General features: G+C 46.6%; 1 protein-coding gene across 4 annotated transcripts in view; it reads left to right on the top strand.

Moving 5' to 3' along the window:
* The window catches only part of SUPT5H (SPT5 homolog, DSIF elongation factor subunit), a 34330-nt gene continuing 15894 nt past the window's right edge, over positions 1–18436 (top strand). Inside the window, exons 1-10 of one of the 4 annotated variants that reach the window (XM_019666269.1) lie at positions 1–75; positions 364–441; positions 4893–5055; positions 11646–11711; positions 12259–12270; positions 12772–12841; positions 12962–13030; positions 13149–13214; positions 13512–13542; positions 13931–13999. In XM_019666269.1, coding sequence (XP_019521814.1) covers positions 367–441; positions 4893–5055; positions 11646–11711; positions 12259–12270; positions 12772–12841; positions 12962–13030; positions 13149–13214; positions 13512–13542; positions 13931–13999 — 621 coding nt within the window. In that variant the 5' untranslated portion in view covers positions 1–75; positions 364–366. Of the gene's footprint in view, positions 97–358; positions 442–4892; positions 5056–11645; positions 11712–12258; positions 12271–12771; positions 12842–12961; positions 13031–13148; positions 13215–13511; positions 13543–13930; positions 14000–18436 lie in introns of all 4 variants that reach the window. The other 3 variants (XM_019666270.1, XM_019666271.1, XM_019666272.1) reach the window with 3 other exon arrangements.

The raw sequence follows: 18436 nt of genomic DNA, 5'->3' as shown, positions 1-18436 counted from the left end.
GGTAGGTTATCGCGAGAGGATACGTCAGTCCCAGCCAGGCGTCGTGTGAACAGCCGCTGGTCCCCGAAGGTGGAGGTGAGACCGGAGCGGTGAGGGGTGGGTTGAATGTCGACGTAGCAGGCCCAGGGGTCGCCGGGGGCCAGGGAGGTGTAGAGACCGGATTCAGGGATTCTGGAGGTGTAGCAGGTGGCGTTGGGGGCGGGTCCGGGTCCCCTTTCGGGTTCACGGTTGCCAGAACGAGGCTGCCGGAAGTGCGCCAAGGGGTTTTTCTTCTCCCTGGGAACCGGCGGGGATACTGAGGCTCGGGGTGGAGTTTGGGATTGGGGGATGCGCTGAGGCCGCCGTCTTTTCCTGGAAGAGCGGAAGATGTCGGACAGCGAGGACAGCAACTTCTCTGAGGAGGAAGACAGCGAGCGCAGCAGTGACGGCGAGGAGGCCGAGGTCTGTGGCTGGGACGCTGGGGGGGCATTGCGCCTGGGGGCAGGACAAGAGCAGAAAGGCCCCTGTGGGACCTCAGAGGGGATCAGAATGAGCCCTGGCCTCTGGGACCTTCCAGGTTGTCGGGAGAGAGAGCGAAGTAGGGAAGCCCAAGTTAAGCAGAGGGGTGCTCCAGGTACAGTGCGGTAACAAGTGATGTGGTTCAAGGACCTGGAATATAGTAAGCACTCACTATTAGTTTATATTTTTAGGTATGTTCAGTCATTCTAGAAAAATATTTTTACTGCCTGCTATGTGCCACGCACAAGTCTTTGCCCTTGAGTACACCAGTAAACAAAACAGATTTTAAAAATCTTTGCCCTGTGAATGTAAGTAAATGTAATTGAGAAGTAAATCATTTAGTAATTTAGAAGGTACTCTAGAGAAGGTAGAGGAGAGAAGGGAAATAGGGAGTCCTAGTTGCACTTCGAATAGGGTAATCAAGGTGAGTCTGAGTGCGTGACATTTGAAAAAAGACTTGTTGGAGGTTAGGGAGTGTCATGTCATAGGGAAGAAGAGTGTTCCAGTAAGGGGGAACAGCAAGTGCAAAGTTGGGAGCGTATCTGCGGTGCTCAAGAAGTAACACGGAATCCTGTTTAGGTGGATCAGAGTGAGTGCAATAAAGAAGTAACAGGAGCCAGATCACATAGGATCTTGAAGGCTGTGGTGAGGAATTTGTCCTTAACTGAGAGACGCGGAGCCATGAGAACGTTTTGAGCAACGGAAAGATGTGATCTAATGTTTTGAAAGGATCACTCCAGCTTTGGGTCTGTTGAATGTCACCATTTCAGGAACTAAATATCAAACATTTCCTGGGACACATCTGATTTCAAATATTCTGTCACTCACTGTTACCTTCTTTTATTTATTTCTGACTTACTCATTTGTTGAACCAACGTCTGAGCATCTGTTGGGTTGTCGGAAAAATCATGACGCATTTTTGCAACAAAAAACGTAGAAAAAATATGTCATGACTTTTCCGACAACCCAATACATTGTGTTCCAGATACCTCCTTAGTTGTTGGAGAGAGAGTGGAACAAGGCAAATCTTTGCTTTCAGGGAGTTTAGTACAACAGTTACAAGGTAATAAAGAGATGACACGATGGTTATATGGGTCTCATTTGGCCTACAGAAATGAAATTTATTTTGTAAGTTAGTTGCCAGCAGTTGTGAGGATGATTTCATGTAAAAATCAACATTTCCTGCTTTTCTGGGAAAATGGGAGGAGCCAGCAACCTGGGACCCAGGATTGTTCCATATAGTAGTAGCTCTTTGCTCAAAGAGTGGCAGCTCTCTTTAGAAGTGAGAATTTTCTCCAGTTTCCAGGATATATCAACCACCATTTATCATCGTGCCTGTCTTGTGGCAGATTTAAGAAAAGGAAACATTTCATATATCTGTGTTATGGAAAACACCAGGTAGATGGAGAGTGCCATGGGGTTCCTTTGAGCATATTTATGTTGCATGCTTGCCCTCTGTAAGCATTTGATAGTCAAACCTTGTGTCTTTAGGGAGTCCTTAGCTTCCAGTGAGAAGTTGGAAGAATTGGGATACCATGGTGGGGGAGTGGGGCAAGCGGGAAGATGCCAGGAAGGGCCTTTGCGTCAAGATTCAAGAGTCCTTGGTCTCTGACTCATGGCTTCAGGACACTTTGCTTGTGGTTAAAGCCTGGTGGTAATGAGACCAGAATCCCCAGTTCGTTTTCCTGCTGGGATAGTCTGGCTTGCACTGTGCAAGTCTCACTTCCCTAACACCACACCAGGCTGGCTTGTCTGCTGTCACCAGGTGAGGCAGGAGTGCAGTGCGAAGCCTGTCCTCACTGCCAGAGATAGGACTGGATGGGCTTTCAGACAGCCAAATGTTGGCATGGAACTTGAAGGACTGGGTCCCATGGATAGACAAGTAGGGATGGTAAATAATGAGCCACTTTTGGGTTCACTCTTCTCAGCCCTAGTAACCTGCTCATTCACTAATTCAACAAGTGTTTCTTGAGTTCCTGTCATGTTGGGAATCACAGCCTCCCTCATGGAGACCTCTGTCCTGGGGTGGAGAGTTTCTTAAACAGAGGGACAGGTACTGAGGGGAATCCTGAGGACGGACAGTGTAAGAGCACGTTCAAGTTCTGAGGTAACACAAAGATAGTAGTGGGAGCTCTCTCCCCATGCTGGGACTGAGCTGGGGGGGTGATGACAAGGTTTTTAGAAATCGGGATGTGATCCTGTTGTAGTTTGAGTTGTTAAAATGTGGATTTTGTGAGCTAGTGAGAATTATGTATTAAGCAAATATTTCTTAAGTCATCTTCTGTTCCCAGCCATGGGCTGGGTGATGCTGGGGACCCAGCAACGCCTGAGATAATATCCTGGTCCCTGCTCTCACGGAGCTCACCGTGGTCACGGCTGTGATGGAGGAAGTCCAGAGGGTTGTGAACCCAGAGGATGTGCCTGACTTTGTCTGGCAGGGAGATGGCCGGCATGACTTCCTGGAAGAGGGGTATTTTGACTGAAAGGTGAATGAGAGGCAGAGCAAATGGCTTTTTATGCAGAGGACCAGTATGGATGATGGACAGTGCTAAGAGAGTGTTTGGTTCAGTGTGCCTGGGACCTAGCATTTGGAAGAGGGAGCCCAAAGAGGTGGGATGAGAGGGAGAGGCAGTGGGCAGAGTGTGTGCTTCTAGTCCAGGTTGCTAGGGAGCTTGTTCCTTACCTGAGAGCAGAGGGAAGCTGTGGCTGTTTTAAACGGGGGACTAAATGATCGGATTCATGTTTTAGAACATGGCTTCCCAAGACTACCAGATGCATTCCATGTTGGGCGAGAGGTGAAGAGAGGTGCTTTTAGGTGGAATAAGGATAAGACCTTCAGCCACATTGAATCATTTAGTGAGAAAGCTATTACCTTTTAAGTTCCTTTCGTGTCCTGTCTTTTGATTGGGTGGTATGTGTGTGTGTGTGGGGGGAGTTTCATTTGGGTGCTACTGTGTCTCAAACACCTTTTTGAAATTTGCTGGTCTCTGTGTTTATCAAAGAGAACAGGCTTTAGGCCTAGGACCTGCAGCAGGCAACATTATCATACTGGGACTTAATAACATTGTTTTGCTTGTATCTTTGTGGTCGCTTTCTATTTATGACAAGCTAACCTTTAAAAGTTTTTACTTCAGAAATATTTCAAAACAAGATAGTTTCTCTTTTAAATTAAATAAAAATGTGAGTGAATTTAAAGAAAATATGAGATAAATGGATTGTACTGATGTAGACATGGCAGGAAGTCATGAAGTTAATGAGGAAGAGATTGCAGTTGGGGAACACTGTGTTGTATGGATCACTGCCTTTTTGTGACTGGTTTGGAAAGAGGGATTAGAGGCCAGGAGTCCAAAAAGGAGGCTGGGGCAAGGATCCAGGTTTTAGAGGGCAATGATCTGGCCCAGGCTAGTGGCTGTGGGAAAGGGAGGAAGGGAAGGATTGGAGAGATAAGATTCAAAAAGCAGAAAGGTCACAAATTTGGTGCCTGATGGGAGCTAGAGGAGGCCAGCAGAGTTCTAGGGGAAGACACGAAGGTCATTTTGGGACATGGTAAGTGTGAAGGGCTCAGAGGACATCTGGGGGAGGCATCCAGGAGGTTGCTGACACATGGGGGTCTTTAATTCTGGAAAAAAGGGGGACTGGAGACAGATGGGTGCATTGTCTGCAGAGAGAGGAACTGAGGTTGTAAAAGGTAAAATGGCCAGGGAGAGAGTGCATAGAGGGAGAAGCAAAGTGGGCCCTCAGCTGAGCCCTGGTGATTGAAGCCAGTGTTTGAGAGAAGAGCAGAGAAAGAGGAGCCTGCGGAGGAGCAGCTAGAGAGGTTAGAGGAAAGCCAGGAGAGCATGATGTGACAGACACCAAGGGAAGAACATTTCCGTAGGGGGTGAGTGGTCGGTGGTATGAGATGTCTTATAAGTAAGGACCAAAGAATGTCCACGGAATTAGCAACAAGAGGTCGTTAATGACCTTGATGGGCACTGTGGACTGGAAACAGAGATGTGGGAGTCGTTGTTACAGTGATGACAGTGATGTTTTCCACAGCCAAGGGAATGGGTGGGATGGCCCCGGGGAGTTGTAGAGTGCAGAGAGACCAGGGCCAAGGACCACACCTCATGGAACTATAAAATTTAAAGACCACATGGAGGCTAGCAAGTGAGGAGGTCTAGGGGAGGGGGAGGCCAGGTCAGCTGCCAGGCATTGGTTGGGTGGTTGGCAGTGCTGGTGCTGAGATAGGATGGCTACCAGAGCGGCCTGGGTAGAGTGGAAGGGCGTGTACACAGAGCAGAGGGGGCTGTGATTGGCCAGGCAGAGCTGAGGTCAGATTTGGGGATGGGGAGCATGGTGTCCAGGTTTTGGGGTACAGAATCCTGGTGTCCCAACCATAATTGACCCTCCAGGTAGAGGAGCGGCGGAGTGCAGCAGGCAGTGAGAAGGAGGAAGAGCCCGAGGAAGAAGAGGAAGAGGAAGAGGAGGAGGAATATGATGAGGAAGAGGAGGAGGAAGATGATGACCGGCCCCCCAAGAAACCCCGCCACGGTGGCTTCATTCTGGATGAGGCTGGTATGTCACAGGGCTGTTGAGCACTAAGCAGAGGCTGGACTTCCACCCTTTTTCAAAAAACATTTGGTAAATGTCAAACATGCACAACAACAGGATACTATGAAGAGCCCCCGTGTACCATCACCTAGCGTCAACAGTTACCAGCTTAGTATCAACTTGTTTTGCTTATTCCTCCTTACTCCTGCCTACCACTGGATGACATTGAGGCAAATCCCAAATATATAATTTTACCCCCAAAATATTCCTAAAAGATAGATCCTTTTAAAACACACAATCACAATACCATTATCACCCTATAAAAAAATGACAATGGTTTGTACTTGTAATGGAAAGCTCAGATGACCTAGAAATAAACAACAGGCCATGGCAGTAGAGGCCGACAGCTCTGGGTCCCTTTTGGCCTGGCTCTGCTCTTTTCTCCTGTCTGTCTGAGCCTCTTGCCTCCTCTGTACAAGAGGGACAAACAGTTCTCCGTATTTAAGCAGGGATAGTTGGAGGATTTGGGGGACCATGGATTTAAAGCACATCTAATTGAAGGCGACACAAAGTGTAATGCCAGCTTAGAGTAGGCCCTCAGAAAACAGGGTGGTTATTTATATACGTTACATAGGCCCGTGTTATAGTTACTGTTCTGTAAACTGCTTTTTTCACTCAATGTTTGTAGACGTGGATATAACATAGATAGCATAGGTTAAATGAGTTAATTTGCGTGAAGAAAGTTTTCTGCACAACTTTTGGCACCTAAGTGCTCAATAAATGTTATCTGCTATCATCATCATCATCATCATCATCATTATTGAAATAGTTATTTTTTCCAATGGCTGCAGAGTGTTTCATTCTATAATGTGTTTTATTTAACCAATCTCTTTTTTTTTTATAAGATTTTATTGGGGAACTGGGGGAGGGGAACAGTGTCGGGGAATCAGGGAAGGGGAACAGACAAGTTGCTGTCCTTTTTGTTCTTCAGCCTAGTTGTGGAGGACGTCGCTTCACTGGCCCATGTTGGTATTATCATTGCGCTCTTCCCGGGTGAGGCAATCGNCTGTTATGAATCGTAATGTAAATATCTTTTTGTTTTCCGATGGTCTTAGGCGACCCCTGTGAAAGGGTCATTCGACCCCCAAAGGGGTCGCAACCCACAGGTTGAGAACCGCTGCTCTAAAGAGATGAAGGGGCTTGTCCCAGGCCACAAGTCAGATACCTTGGGGTTGGGGATTTGGGATCAGACCCTTGCCCAGAGACACCAGGTCACTCTGTCCCTACAGGTGCATCCTGCTAAGATTCTAGGCTGCTTCCTGGTGAAGCTGTCTGATTGGGTTCAAGGAGGGCCCATTCGTGAGGACTGCTGTGTTCCGGCTGTAGCGCCTGCTGGATACCCTGGGATCCGAGCTGTGGGTCACAGCCCAGGGCAGTTGTCCACTCTGTGAAGATAGATCATCCCCAGAGGCCTGTCTCTCCCCTCCTGGCCAAACTCTTGGAGCTATTACAAGGGGGTTGTGCTCAGCACCTGCCCTTAGCATGTGACTCAGAGGACACTGACGCCCTGATACTCCTGGAGAAGCTGGTGAAGAGAGACAGAGGAGACTTGGTCTCCAGTCCCAAATGCTAAGCCTTCTCCTTCTAGGCCAGAGGACACCCCTGGGGAAGAGAAGCCAAGGGGAAGAGGAGAGAGAGGAAAATAATAAGGTGAGATCTGAAGCCTAAAGCCTCTGACCTACTGGGGCAGCAGGTTGGACAAATTGCCCCCACCTGCCCCTGATCTCCCGCTCTTGCAGATACTCCCTCCTCTCTCCTCTTCCAGGAAAGGGACAGATCATTGCACAGGTGTCTTTTAACCTCCCCTTGAGAACAGGGAGAGTCTTGTGGTTTACATCCCTGGCTGCAAATAATTACCAACTGGAGAACTTTCAAGTAATACTGATGGCTAGGTCCCAACTCAGAGAATTTGATAATTGCTCTCTCGTAGATCCTGAACATCTGTATTTTTAAAATCAACTGTATTGAGGTACAATTTATGGACAGTAAAAGGCACCCATTTTAAGCATGCATTTCAATGCATTCTGACATTTACAACATGTCCCACATTTCCATCACCCCAAAGCATCCTATCATGTCCCTTGCAGTCAATCTCTATCTCCAGTCCTAGACATCCACCAATCTGCTTTCTGTCTGTATAGGTTAGTTTTGCGTCCTCTAGAGTTTCATATGAATAGAATCATATGGTACATATTCTAGTGTCTGGCTTTTTTCACTCAGCATAACATTTTGAAATTCATGTGTGTATCAGTAGCTTGTTGCTATTCCTTTGCATGGATATGCTGCAACCTGTTTATCCATTCTCAATAATAGACATTGGTTGTTTCCTGTCTGGGGCTATTATGCCTCTCTCTCTTATCATCTTAAGTATTCTGATGCACTGCCAGAGTTGAGAGTAGAGAACCACTGATACAACAGCGAAGTACTTTCCATGGTGATAAAATGACTGTCCCCTCTCTTTCCTGGAGTAAATGTCTTTCTGCAGAAGGGTCAATAGGCAGTTTGTATGTGGAATCCTATTTTAAAGAGCTGCTGTATAAAGGATGTACACATCCTTGTAGAAGGAGAAATATTTCTATAGGGTTCCCTTCCCTTCCCCAATCTGTCTTGGGTTCAGTTTGGGGGATTGTTGGATGGGGGAGTGTGTGCTTATGCAAAGATGCACCTGTGTATATTCACTCTGGTAGCTGCCTTTTGAGCCTGCTGCGAGCCCAACCACCCCACATTTCCCTGCAACTAACTAGATATATATTGCATTTCTGTAAATTGAATTCAGGTGTCTCAGTGCTTATGCGAGAAACTTTAGCAATGTGTTCTGAAAGCTTCTAATTTTTTTTCCTGCATCAGGTTAATTTTTCATCTCTCTTCCTCATGCCTGGTTCTCTCTGCCATCTAAATAAACTTAGGGACACTGCAAAGGAAAACAAAAGCTTTGGGGTCAACCAAACTTGGGGAGTGATCATAGGTCTGCCACTTTCTAGTTTATTTTTCTGACTTGTTTCTTTGTCTGCAAATTGGAGGTACCTACCTCCTAGGAATGTTTTAGAGAGTCTATGAGATAAAGTATGACTTATTAGCTAATTTGCTATTATTATTATTTGCTAATTCCTCTGCCTCCTCACAGCATTGCACACCACATAGGTGGTCTGAATTAAATTCAAGTACTTATTTCTGGCTGGAAAAGGCTAGGTCCCAGGAGGAATACCGTATTTGCCGTGTATAATGCACACCCACATTTTTGGCCCAAGCTTTCAGGGAAAAAAAATCTTTCGTTTTAATTTTTTAATTCAAATTTTTATTTGTTTATATTTAGGTACTTGTTTTTTGTATTATAAAGGAATTTTAACATTTTTTAAACATATGGTACAAAAAATTTCATGTAACAAATAAGTACAAAATAGAAGAACAGATACAAAGTACAAGAATTTTATGTACTGGTAACACATTTATGGTATTTACGCATCATAGAAGGCCAAGAGCTCTTCGTCACTGTCAATTCGGGAGTCTTGTCATCTTCAATTTCTACATTACCGGTGTCTTCTGAAGAGTCACTTTCCTCATCTGGTAAATTTCATTGTCCTCATTCCCATCCATTGCATTGCTGATGCTGCATTTTTTAAATGATTTCACAATGTGTTCCTTCTTTTTTTATTGGGGAATTGGGGGGATGGGAACAGTGCTGGGGAATTGGGGGAAGGGGAACAGACAAGTTGCTGTTGTTTTGTTCTTCAGTCTAGTTGNGGGTTGATCAGGGAGGCTTCCAAACTCTCCAGTGTCTATGAGCTGATCCTCACACTCTTGCTAAGTCTCCTATCTTCCTTGGGGGGTTATGTCAGTGAGCCCTCTGACCTAGGCCCTCCCTACTCTAGGGTCACCTTCTTCCCTGCCTTTTGAAGAACACTCCCTGAGTATCTGGATTGAGTGGAGCTGGACAGGGAGGGGACAGAGGCAGTCTCCTCCTGCTGGCAAGGCCCTGCCCCTGGGGCCTAGGACCACCCCCCTGCCCTGGGGAGCCTTTCTACTTCCTGGTTGCCATCGTGAAGATGGTGGTAAGAAGCAGGGAAGGAAAAGCCAGCAGAGGGGCAGGGAAGGGTTGGGGTGGGAGGCATATTTAAGGAGGTCAGGCTCTCCTCCAAGATCTGATTCTCCTCCCTACCCCCAAATTATAGGGAAACAAAAATGATGGCACTCTACATCCCAGATGAGCTCTCAGTATTTCATTAGCTCTCTAGTCAAGGTGGAAATTTAGGGAGAACCACTAGGTTCGGAAGATATGAATGAATATTAGGGGCAGGAGGCCATGGGCTGGTGTTCTGGCTATCCAGTCCCTGACCCAGCCCCCAGCCCTGACAAATATATTTTGTTCACTGCTGTCTCCAACACCTAGAACAGTGATTAGCACATAATAACAACAAAGAATGATGATAATGATTATAGCTACACTTAAATAGTGCTTACCCTGTGCCAGGGACTGGTCCAAATGCTTTAAGTATATTATTAGCTTATTTACTCTTCACACTGGCCCTATGAGGTAGACAGGGTCACCATGTATGGATGTGAAGGTTGTATACTGCACAAGGATCCCACACTGGAACAAGTCCAGTATTCACATCCTGGACATATTCGTCAATTTCCAGCAGATGGCAGTAAAGTATCTTTTTCTAACAAAATAGCACTTAGAAATGTCTTAAGGAAAGTGTCTTTTCCTAACTTACACAGGTACAACATAGGCTAATGTCAGCCCTCAAGATAAGCATTATTCAGAGCTCTGTTTTACAAATGAGGAAACTGANATGAGTGACTATTTTGAGATATCTGCAGCTGAAATGTGCTATGAAAACACCAGATTTCACTGCTAACACTACTGTGGTTTTTGCCATTGTTCCTAATTGATAGAAATGCTAAATCTCAATTCGAGATTAGTGAAAATGAAGGTGTAGTTTTTTTCATCTAAGATGGATCCCACAGATTTTCTACGTGGTAAATCCCTATAAGTCAAATTGCTTGGCATATGTTTTTAAAGGTTTTTAAAATCTGCGGTCAAATATTGGCCCCTGAAAAGGTCACACTAGTTGATGCTCCCACCATACATTAGAGTGCTTGTTTCCTCCACACCCATATAAAGGAAAGTGACTTGGAATACCATCCTCTGTTTTCTAGAGACCCTCTTGCCTCAGGGGAAAACAAGGGGTGTTCCTAGTTCTTGGAGAGCTTTGGCCCTTTCTAAAAGGCTGAGGGGCAGGGAGTCCCTTTTTAGAGAAAAGGCTTCAAATAGCAGATGGGCCCAGATCGAGAGAATGGATAACATTCTGTCTGACTAAGATGTGGGACACCTGTGTGTTGGTGGTGGGAGCGTGGGGCACTCACTGCCTGTTGGAAGGCTGCATACGCAGCAGTGCCCATTACTGCTTAACATGCAGGGGCCCTCTGATCCAGCAATCCCCTTCTTTAGGAATTCACCCTACAATTAAACTCGCACAGGTATGTAAAGACATGAGAACAAAGACACTTGCTGCAATCCTGTTTGCGGTTGCAAACATTTGGTGACCTAAATGTCCATTGATGATCATTTTACCAGGGCCTGGTAAAATGAATTATGAGGCAGCTCATCAGGTGGCATATGAGGCATGTGCAGCTATGGAAAAGCTCCAAGCTAGTATTATTGCTTAGAAAACTAGAAAGGTACAGTATGTTAAGTTGTGAAGGGTGGGGTGGGTGGGAATAGTGCTGGGGGTTTATATACATTTCTTGTATATGCACAAATTAGACAAGAAACATCAGAGTTGCCTCTGGGAAAGAGGACTGAGATGCTGGAGGTCAGAAATGGGAGGGAAACTTGCTGTACACTTAGCATCATGTGTGTACTTTGGTTTTTTTTTATCATATGCTGGTATTACTGTTTAAGTTTTTAGTGTAATATTTGATACATATAGAAGAATATATGTAATGTAGTGAACAGGTTAAGTGATAGACCCTAGAGCCAGGCTGCCTGTCATGTACCAGCTGAGAATCTTTGGATAAGTTAGATAACCTCTCTGGGCCTCAGAGCCCTTACTATAACATTGAAACAATGATTGTACCTCCCTTAGGGTTGCCAAGAAGATACAATGAGGAATGTGTAGTAGCAAGTGCTCAGATCAGGGCAGGACACATAATACAATATCAATAAGTGTCAGCCATTATAAATGTAAGAGAATAATGGTAAAACCAACCAAACATGAACCCTCTCTTGAAAAAATAGATACCTGTTTTCCCTTGATAGTTGAGTGGGAACTTTTCTGCTTGCTTACTTAGATCTTATTTTTTAAGATGGGTCTGTGGCTGGGGTTGGGGGAAGGGATGACTTAGAGGCAGGTGGATCTACACGGGAGACCTGACCCTGCTGCTTGGAGCAGCTCCATGGCCTGGGGCGAGAACCTCACCTTTCCAAGCCTCAGTGTCCTGTAAGGTGAGGGTGTGTTGTGTCCATCTCCCAGAAGAGGTTTCCTGGAACTGTTGTCAGGATATCCCCTTTGTCCCTGCTGCCCTCTGACCACTTGGCCTTCCTGTTTCAGATGTGGACGATGAGTATGAGGACGAGGACCAGTGGGAGGACGGGGCAGAGGACATCCTAGAAAAAGGTGTGTGTGGGCCCCTCTTCTGGAAGACCACTGGGAGACGGGACTGAGAAGGTCTTGAGAGCCCATCTTCCCACCCCCATGCCCTACACCACCTCAACCCCCACCTTCCTCACCTGCTTCTTTCTGTCGTTGCCAGAGAGATCCGCTCGGCACCCTTTTCCTTTGAGGCCCATGAGTTGGGGGGCGGGGGTCATGGGGTGGTTGGTGTTGTGGGGAGAGGACTCTAGGATCCCAGGGCCCCAGTGAATCCCTTCTGGTGGTTGTAGGGTTGGTGGGCTCTGTCCCAAGATACCCCCCCACTTCCTGGGCCAGTGCTCCCCTTCCCTGTTATTTTCCGTTCTGTGCGCCTCATACATTTCGGCTTGTCCCCCAACCACCTGATGCCTGGCCTTTACTTTTGATTTTCAACCTTCCTGTGTCCCTCCCTTCCCCTCCCCCCAACCCATTGGTTGATTTCGCTGCTATAATTTGGCTCATACTTTGTCTGCCCTCGCCCACCACCACCACCACCACCACCACCACCACCACCACCTCTTGCTCCAAGTAGAAGAGATTGAAGGTAAGAATATGTAAAGTGTGGTTTCCCAACCCTCCTCCCATATCCTGACATCTCCTCCTTCCTGCCCTTGGCACCCTCCCTTCCCCCGATCCTGTCCAGCCCTGGGGTCTCTGACTCATGATAGGGTCCAGATTCAGGGGGTTCTGGGGCCAGGTCTCCAGCAGTGCTTGGCCTGGGAAAGTGTGTATGTACCTATGTGTATGAGTATTGTTGAGGACAGGGATGCAGGGATGAGTGGAGCGGGATGGTGGGATGGAGTTCAGGGCGTGCTTAGACAGTGGCTATGAGATGGGAACGGCTGGGTCCCCTCCCCAGGTCTTTTCATGAGAAGCAGAGTGCTAAGCAGGACAGAGTAGGAGAGTGAGGGTTGGGGGTTTCTTCAGTAACATGTCTGCTCCCCAGGGCCTGTCTCTGGCCCTCCTAACCCCACCACTTCCTCCAGACCCCTGCTCTTCACCTCCCCTTACTCACCTATCTGCCCTTTTTTTTCCTGTTTTACAGCCTCTAATATCGATAATGTTGTCCTGGACGAAGACCGTTCTGGAGCTCGCCGCCTACAGAACCTCTGGAGGTAAGTAGGGAGGGGAAAAGTGGTGAGACTGGCTCCTGTGGGAGATTTGGGGGCAAGTCAGCCATCTCCTGTCCTCAACCTTCAGTTCATGTTTACTTCCCACTCACCCCCATACCGCAGGGACCAGCGAGAAGAAGAACTGGGCGAGTATTACATGAAGAAATATGCCAAGTCATCTGTGGGAGAGACGTAAGGGCACGGGATGAATGGATGGGTGGGGGGCTGGGAGCAGGTGGTCCCTTTGCGGGAAGGGCAAGGGATCTGACAGAGCTTCACCTCTTCTTCCCAATTGCCCTTCTCTCTCCAGGGTATATGGAGGATCTGATGAGCTCTCCGATGACATCACCCAGCAGCAGCTGCTCCCGGGAGTCAAGTAAGGGTAGTGGGACAGGAGGGCTGAGATCGAATTCTTGTACTGTACTTGGGTGATGTGCTCACGTGGGTCACTCCCTAAAATAAGGACACAGAGTCAGTCACACAGGCAGAATGGTGGATGAGAGGGGGAAGGAAGGAGGGCATAATGGTACTTTACTCTTTTTTGCTGATGGATGGAAGGATGGAGAAGGGAGAGGGTGTGGGACGAAGGCAAGAAGGATGGGTATGATTATTTGTATGTTTCACGATGAGAAGACAGTTTCACTGAAGGTCTTCCTTTTCATCTCCTGTCTAGAGATCCCAACCTGTGGACTGTCAAATGTAAGGTGTGTGCTCTGGCCTCATGGTTTGGGGGCGGGAGGGGGATGAGGGAGGCAGCCTTGTAGGGGAGAACTGTCCATGTGTCTGTCCTGGGTCTCCTTGGCCTGTCAGCCTCTTGGTCCTTCTCTTTCTGCCTTTCCATCCTTCTCTCTCCCCTCAACCTCTTCCACCCCTCTCCTCCTCCCATCCTCCCCCTTCCTTACTCATGTCTTCTACCTTTGTCTTTCTTGCTGTCCATCTGTCTTGCTCTGTATTTCTCCATCTCTCATGTTCCCCTCTCTTCTTTATCTTTCTTGCCCAATGACTGCCTTTCTTGCTTCTCTCTCCTGCCCCCTTTCCCATGTTCTGCCCTTCATCTCATCATCTCTCTTAAGTCTGCCCCTCTTCTTCCAGATCGGGGAGGAACGGGCCACAGCCATTTCCTTGATGCGCAAGTTCATCGCCTACCAGTTCACAGACACGGTAAGTCTAGGCAGGCAGCTCGGGGATGAGAGATAGGCCAGAGCCCAGAGGGAGGGACAGTATAGGTTCAGGGGCACCACTGCTTATTAAGAGAGCTGCTTCTAGTAAGAAATGACCACCTCCTGGATTGAAGCGTTCTTCTGTGCCTGTCAGAGGTATTGTTTTCACTCTCTTTGCATTTCTGGCTGGGTCCCCCAGCCCTTGTAGCCCTCTGGAAGTCAGCCATCTTGCTTCCTGAACCTTTTCTGCCTGAGAGTGAGTTCTGCCTATTCACCAACCCTGTCACCCTGTTACTGTTTGGGAGCAAGTCCTATGACAGGGCAGTGTGGCTAAGGGGGTCGAGAACAGGCCTATCTGGAGGAGAATTCCTTCCTTCTCTTTCATGCAGTCATCAAACTTTTGCTGAGCCCCTCCTCTTGGCTGGTCCCTGCACTGGGAGATACTGAGGATAAGAGGTGACCATGCCAGAGCTGGTCCCTGTCCCTTTGGGGCTCACTCAGCACACAAAACATGAAGAGATGCCACCTGCATGCAAGGCAGCAAATGCTGCATTAAAGGCACAGATTTTTCTTTTAAGGTTTGTATTAAAAATATAGCTAATGCACAATATTAGTTTCAGATGTATACCATAGTTATTCAACAGGAGTTTTCTTCTGTTCTTTTATTTGGGATGTATTTCTTTGTTTCCTCATTTTGGCTGCTGCTCTGTGTTTGTTTCTATGTATTAGGTAGATCTGCTCCCTGTCTTGGCTGGGTGGCCTTATGTAGTAGGTGCCCTGTGGGTCCCTGGCAGTCTCCCTTCTCACCTGTGTCAGGTGCTCCTGGAGCGTCCCTTGTGTGGGTTGTGTGTTTCTTCCTATTATAGTTGAGCCTTGATTGGTGGGTGGAATTGACCCTCAGGCTGACTGGCTGTGGGGTTTGGCCATGTCCACAGCTTATGGGCCGCTGTACACAGGGCTTATCCCACTGAGTGGGATTCACCCCAGCAGGCTCTGGTGCCTCTTGAGACTGTCCTTTGTGTGTGCCACTTCTGGGGCTAATTCGGTGGTGCTCTGCTGTGGTCTGAAGCCAACTTCCAAGTATGTTGGTTCTGGGGTCTCTTGGGAGGGGCTCTAGTGCAGGCCCAAGTCACCCACTGCTTGTGACCAACTGGGGACTGCCTGGTAGGAGCTACAAAGTGATCTGTGGTTGTTTGCTGCCTGTGCTAAACTTGGAGGTGCATGGGAGAGGCCATGCTGAGAACCGAGACCAGCTCCCACCAGTAACAGGTCTGGGGTAGCTACACAAAAAGCCAGGACACCCTGAGGCCTGCTGCCTCCTGCCGCTCCCTTAAGGTTCAGCCATTGATAAAGCCTCGTGTGGTATGCAGGTTGGGTGAGGTGGGGGTCCCAGAGTCACTAGAGTGGGAAGAGTTGTGTTCACCAGACTAATGTAGATTCTAGTTTGGTGCCCATCAGAGCATACCAAGGACAGTCGCTGCCTACCTGGTGCCTGCAGACCTGGATGGTTTTCCAAGAAAGAGTCCAATATGGGCGGGGCTGGCTGTTGTCCTAGAAAGTGCCTCCGCCATTGGGAGAGTTGGTTGGGGTGGGGTCCCAGGTAGTCACCAGGATGGAGCGAGCAGAGCTCATCAGACCAACTCAGATTCAGATTTGGCCAGGGGTGTGGCGGGAGGGCTCAGCACAGGAAAGATGGCGCCCACCTGCTGGCTACATGGGAGGAGGACCCCATACAGAGAAAATGGTAACTGTCTCTTCAGTCCTCACACCAAAGCCACACAACTCAGTCTTTCCTCGTTTGTCTTCTACACCCTGAGTCACTGTCCCTCTGCTGGCCCAGGGTGAGTGTCTGCAAGTGAGAGAGGCTGCATGCAGGTCTTTTAAGAAGACATCTGGGTTTTCCTCAGCCTTCTGTCCCAGTCAGATGGTCAAAATCCCCACTGTTTTTCACAGCCAGACGTTGTGGGGGCTCTTCCTGGCACCAGTACTCAGGACTGGGGAGCCTGGTCTGGGGTCCTTTGCTTCTCCAGGGGGAACCTCCAAGGCCAAGATATCGCTCTCAATTCTCAACCATCACATACAAGTGTGGAGCTGCCAGTTCCACGTCTTTGCCCATCCTACCAGTCTCGATGTGGCAGTTATAAAATTTTTGCTTAGCTAGACTTCAGATGATTCTCCAGGGTGATTGTTCTATAATTTAGTTGTAATTTTAATGTGTTCATGGAAGGAGGCAAGCACAGCGTTTATCTGTTCTGCTATCTCGGATCGCTGTCAAGGGCACAGATTATTCTTCAGGCTGTCAGGATTTCAATCCTGTCCCTGCCACTCCTAGCTGTGTGACCTTGATCAAACCGTTTCCCTTCTCTGGGCCCCTTGCTTGCCCTTCGGCATCATTAGGATTTAAATAGCTTTGGGCATGTCCAGCAGTCAGCAAGGAATTGTCCAGCAGCTTGTGTTCAATAAATGTAGTTGTTGTCAGAGATGTAATTCTCAGTTTTGAAACCAGGGCAAACCTTATGAAGGGTGTCCTTAAAATTCATGAAACATGGGTCTGCTAGTAACTGTGTGCTGGCTGGTAACTTTTTCACTTAATTTGATTTGTGTTCAGCTGAGTGCATTGCTTTTACCTGCCAAAGCAGTGGGTGTGTGTCAGTGGGACCAAGTGGACAGTTGAGGGATTTGCAAATCATGATTTTAATGTGTACAAACCTCTGTGTTGTGCCCTGTGCAAAAGTCTAGTGACTCCATTTGAGTTATGATTCTTAACTATTGTTTTTTGTTTTTAATGATCAGAGTAGTACATGTATATTGTAAACTCCCAAATCTCTTTATACCAGTCCCATTTTTCATAAGTAATTACTATTGGTTTGCATGTCTTTCTTTCTAGAGTCTTCTCTGCATATTGAAAAATGTGTCTTTTTTTTACAACACAAAATGGTGTTATATACGTACCATTCTGCAGTGAGCCTTTTGTCAGTGCCATAATCATCTTTCCACGCTCAGTAAATAGGAGGTGGTTTCCATTTTTCACGATCACAACCAATGCTGAAGCAAATTAATTGCCTTTTTTCTTTTTTTTAAGATTTTATTGGGGTGTTGAGAAACGGAACAGTATTGGAGAATTGGGGAAGGGGGACATTGTGTTTTTCCAGGACCCATCAGCTCCAAGTCAAGTTGTTGTCCTTTAATCTTAGGGGTGCAAGCTCAGCTCCAAGTCCAGTTGCCGCTTTCAATCTAGTTGTGGGGGAGCGTAGTCCACCATCCCATGCGGGAGTCGAACCGGCAGCCTTGCTGCTAAAGAGCACGTGCTCTCACCAGCTCAGCGGCAGCTCAGCTCGGACGCAGCTCACTGGCCCATGTGGGTATCGAACCAGTGACCCTGTTGCTCAGAGCTCATGCTCTAACCAACTGAGCCACCCAGCTGGCTCCAAACTTAATTGCTTTTTAAAAAATTGAGATATAATTCACATTCCATAAAATGTATGGTCATGGTATATGACCCTTTTTATATGTTGTTGGATTCGGGATTCTTTTTTATTAAAGATTTTTACATCTATATTTATAAGGGATAGTGGTCTAGTTTCCTTATGATGGCTTTGTCTGGTTTTGGTATCAGGATAGTACTGGATTCATAGGATGAATTAGGAAATGTTTTCTTCTAAAAGGAGTTTGTTAAGGATTGGTGTTAATTATTTAAATGGTAGAATTACTAGTGAATCCATCTAGTCCTGGGCTTTTTGTGTGTGGAAGGTTTTTGATTACTAATTCAGTATCTTCTTGCAGGTCTATTCAGATTTTCTATTTCTTTTTGAGTTAGTTTTGATAGTTTATGTCTTTCTGTGAAAAACATTCATTTCATTTAAAGTTACTTAATTTGTTAGCTAGCAGTTGTCCATAGTATTGCCTTATAATTCTGTAAGATTGGTAGCAATGTCTTTTCTTTCATTCCTGATTTTAGTAATTTGAGCCTTCTCTTTTTTTTTTGGTCATTCTGGCTAAAAGTTTGTCAAATCTGTTGATTTTTTTCAAGGATCCAACATTTGGTTGTAATGTGCTTCTCTGTTATTTTTTTCTATTCTCTATTTCACTTATTTGAACTCTGATGTTTGTTATTTCTTTCCTCCTGCTTGCTTTGGGTTTAGTTTTCTCTTTTCTAGTTTCTAAAAGGTAGAAAGTTAGGTTTTGATTTGAGATTGTTTTTTTAAGTTGGCGTTTACAGATGTAAATTTACTTCTGAGCATGGTTCTCTTTGCATTCCAATAAGTTTTAATATGTGTGTTTTTGTTTTTATTCATCTGAAAATATTTTCTAATTTCTCTTCAGATTTCTTCTTTGGCCCATTGGTTGCTTTAGGAGTATGTTTCCCATATTTGTGAATTTCCTAAATTTCCTTGTATTGCTGATTTCTACTTTCATTTCATGGGGTTGGAAATACACT

Source organism: Hipposideros armiger, unplaced genomic scaffold, assembly GCF_001890085.2.
Source record: "Hipposideros armiger isolate ML-2016 unplaced genomic scaffold, ASM189008v1 scaffold_466, whole genome shotgun sequence".
NCBI classification, from domain to species: Eukaryota; Metazoa; Chordata; class Mammalia; order Chiroptera; family Hipposideridae; genus Hipposideros; species Hipposideros armiger.
The sequence above is the reverse complement of the archived record's forward strand: the minus strand, read 5'-3'. Positions and strand labels throughout refer to the sequence as shown.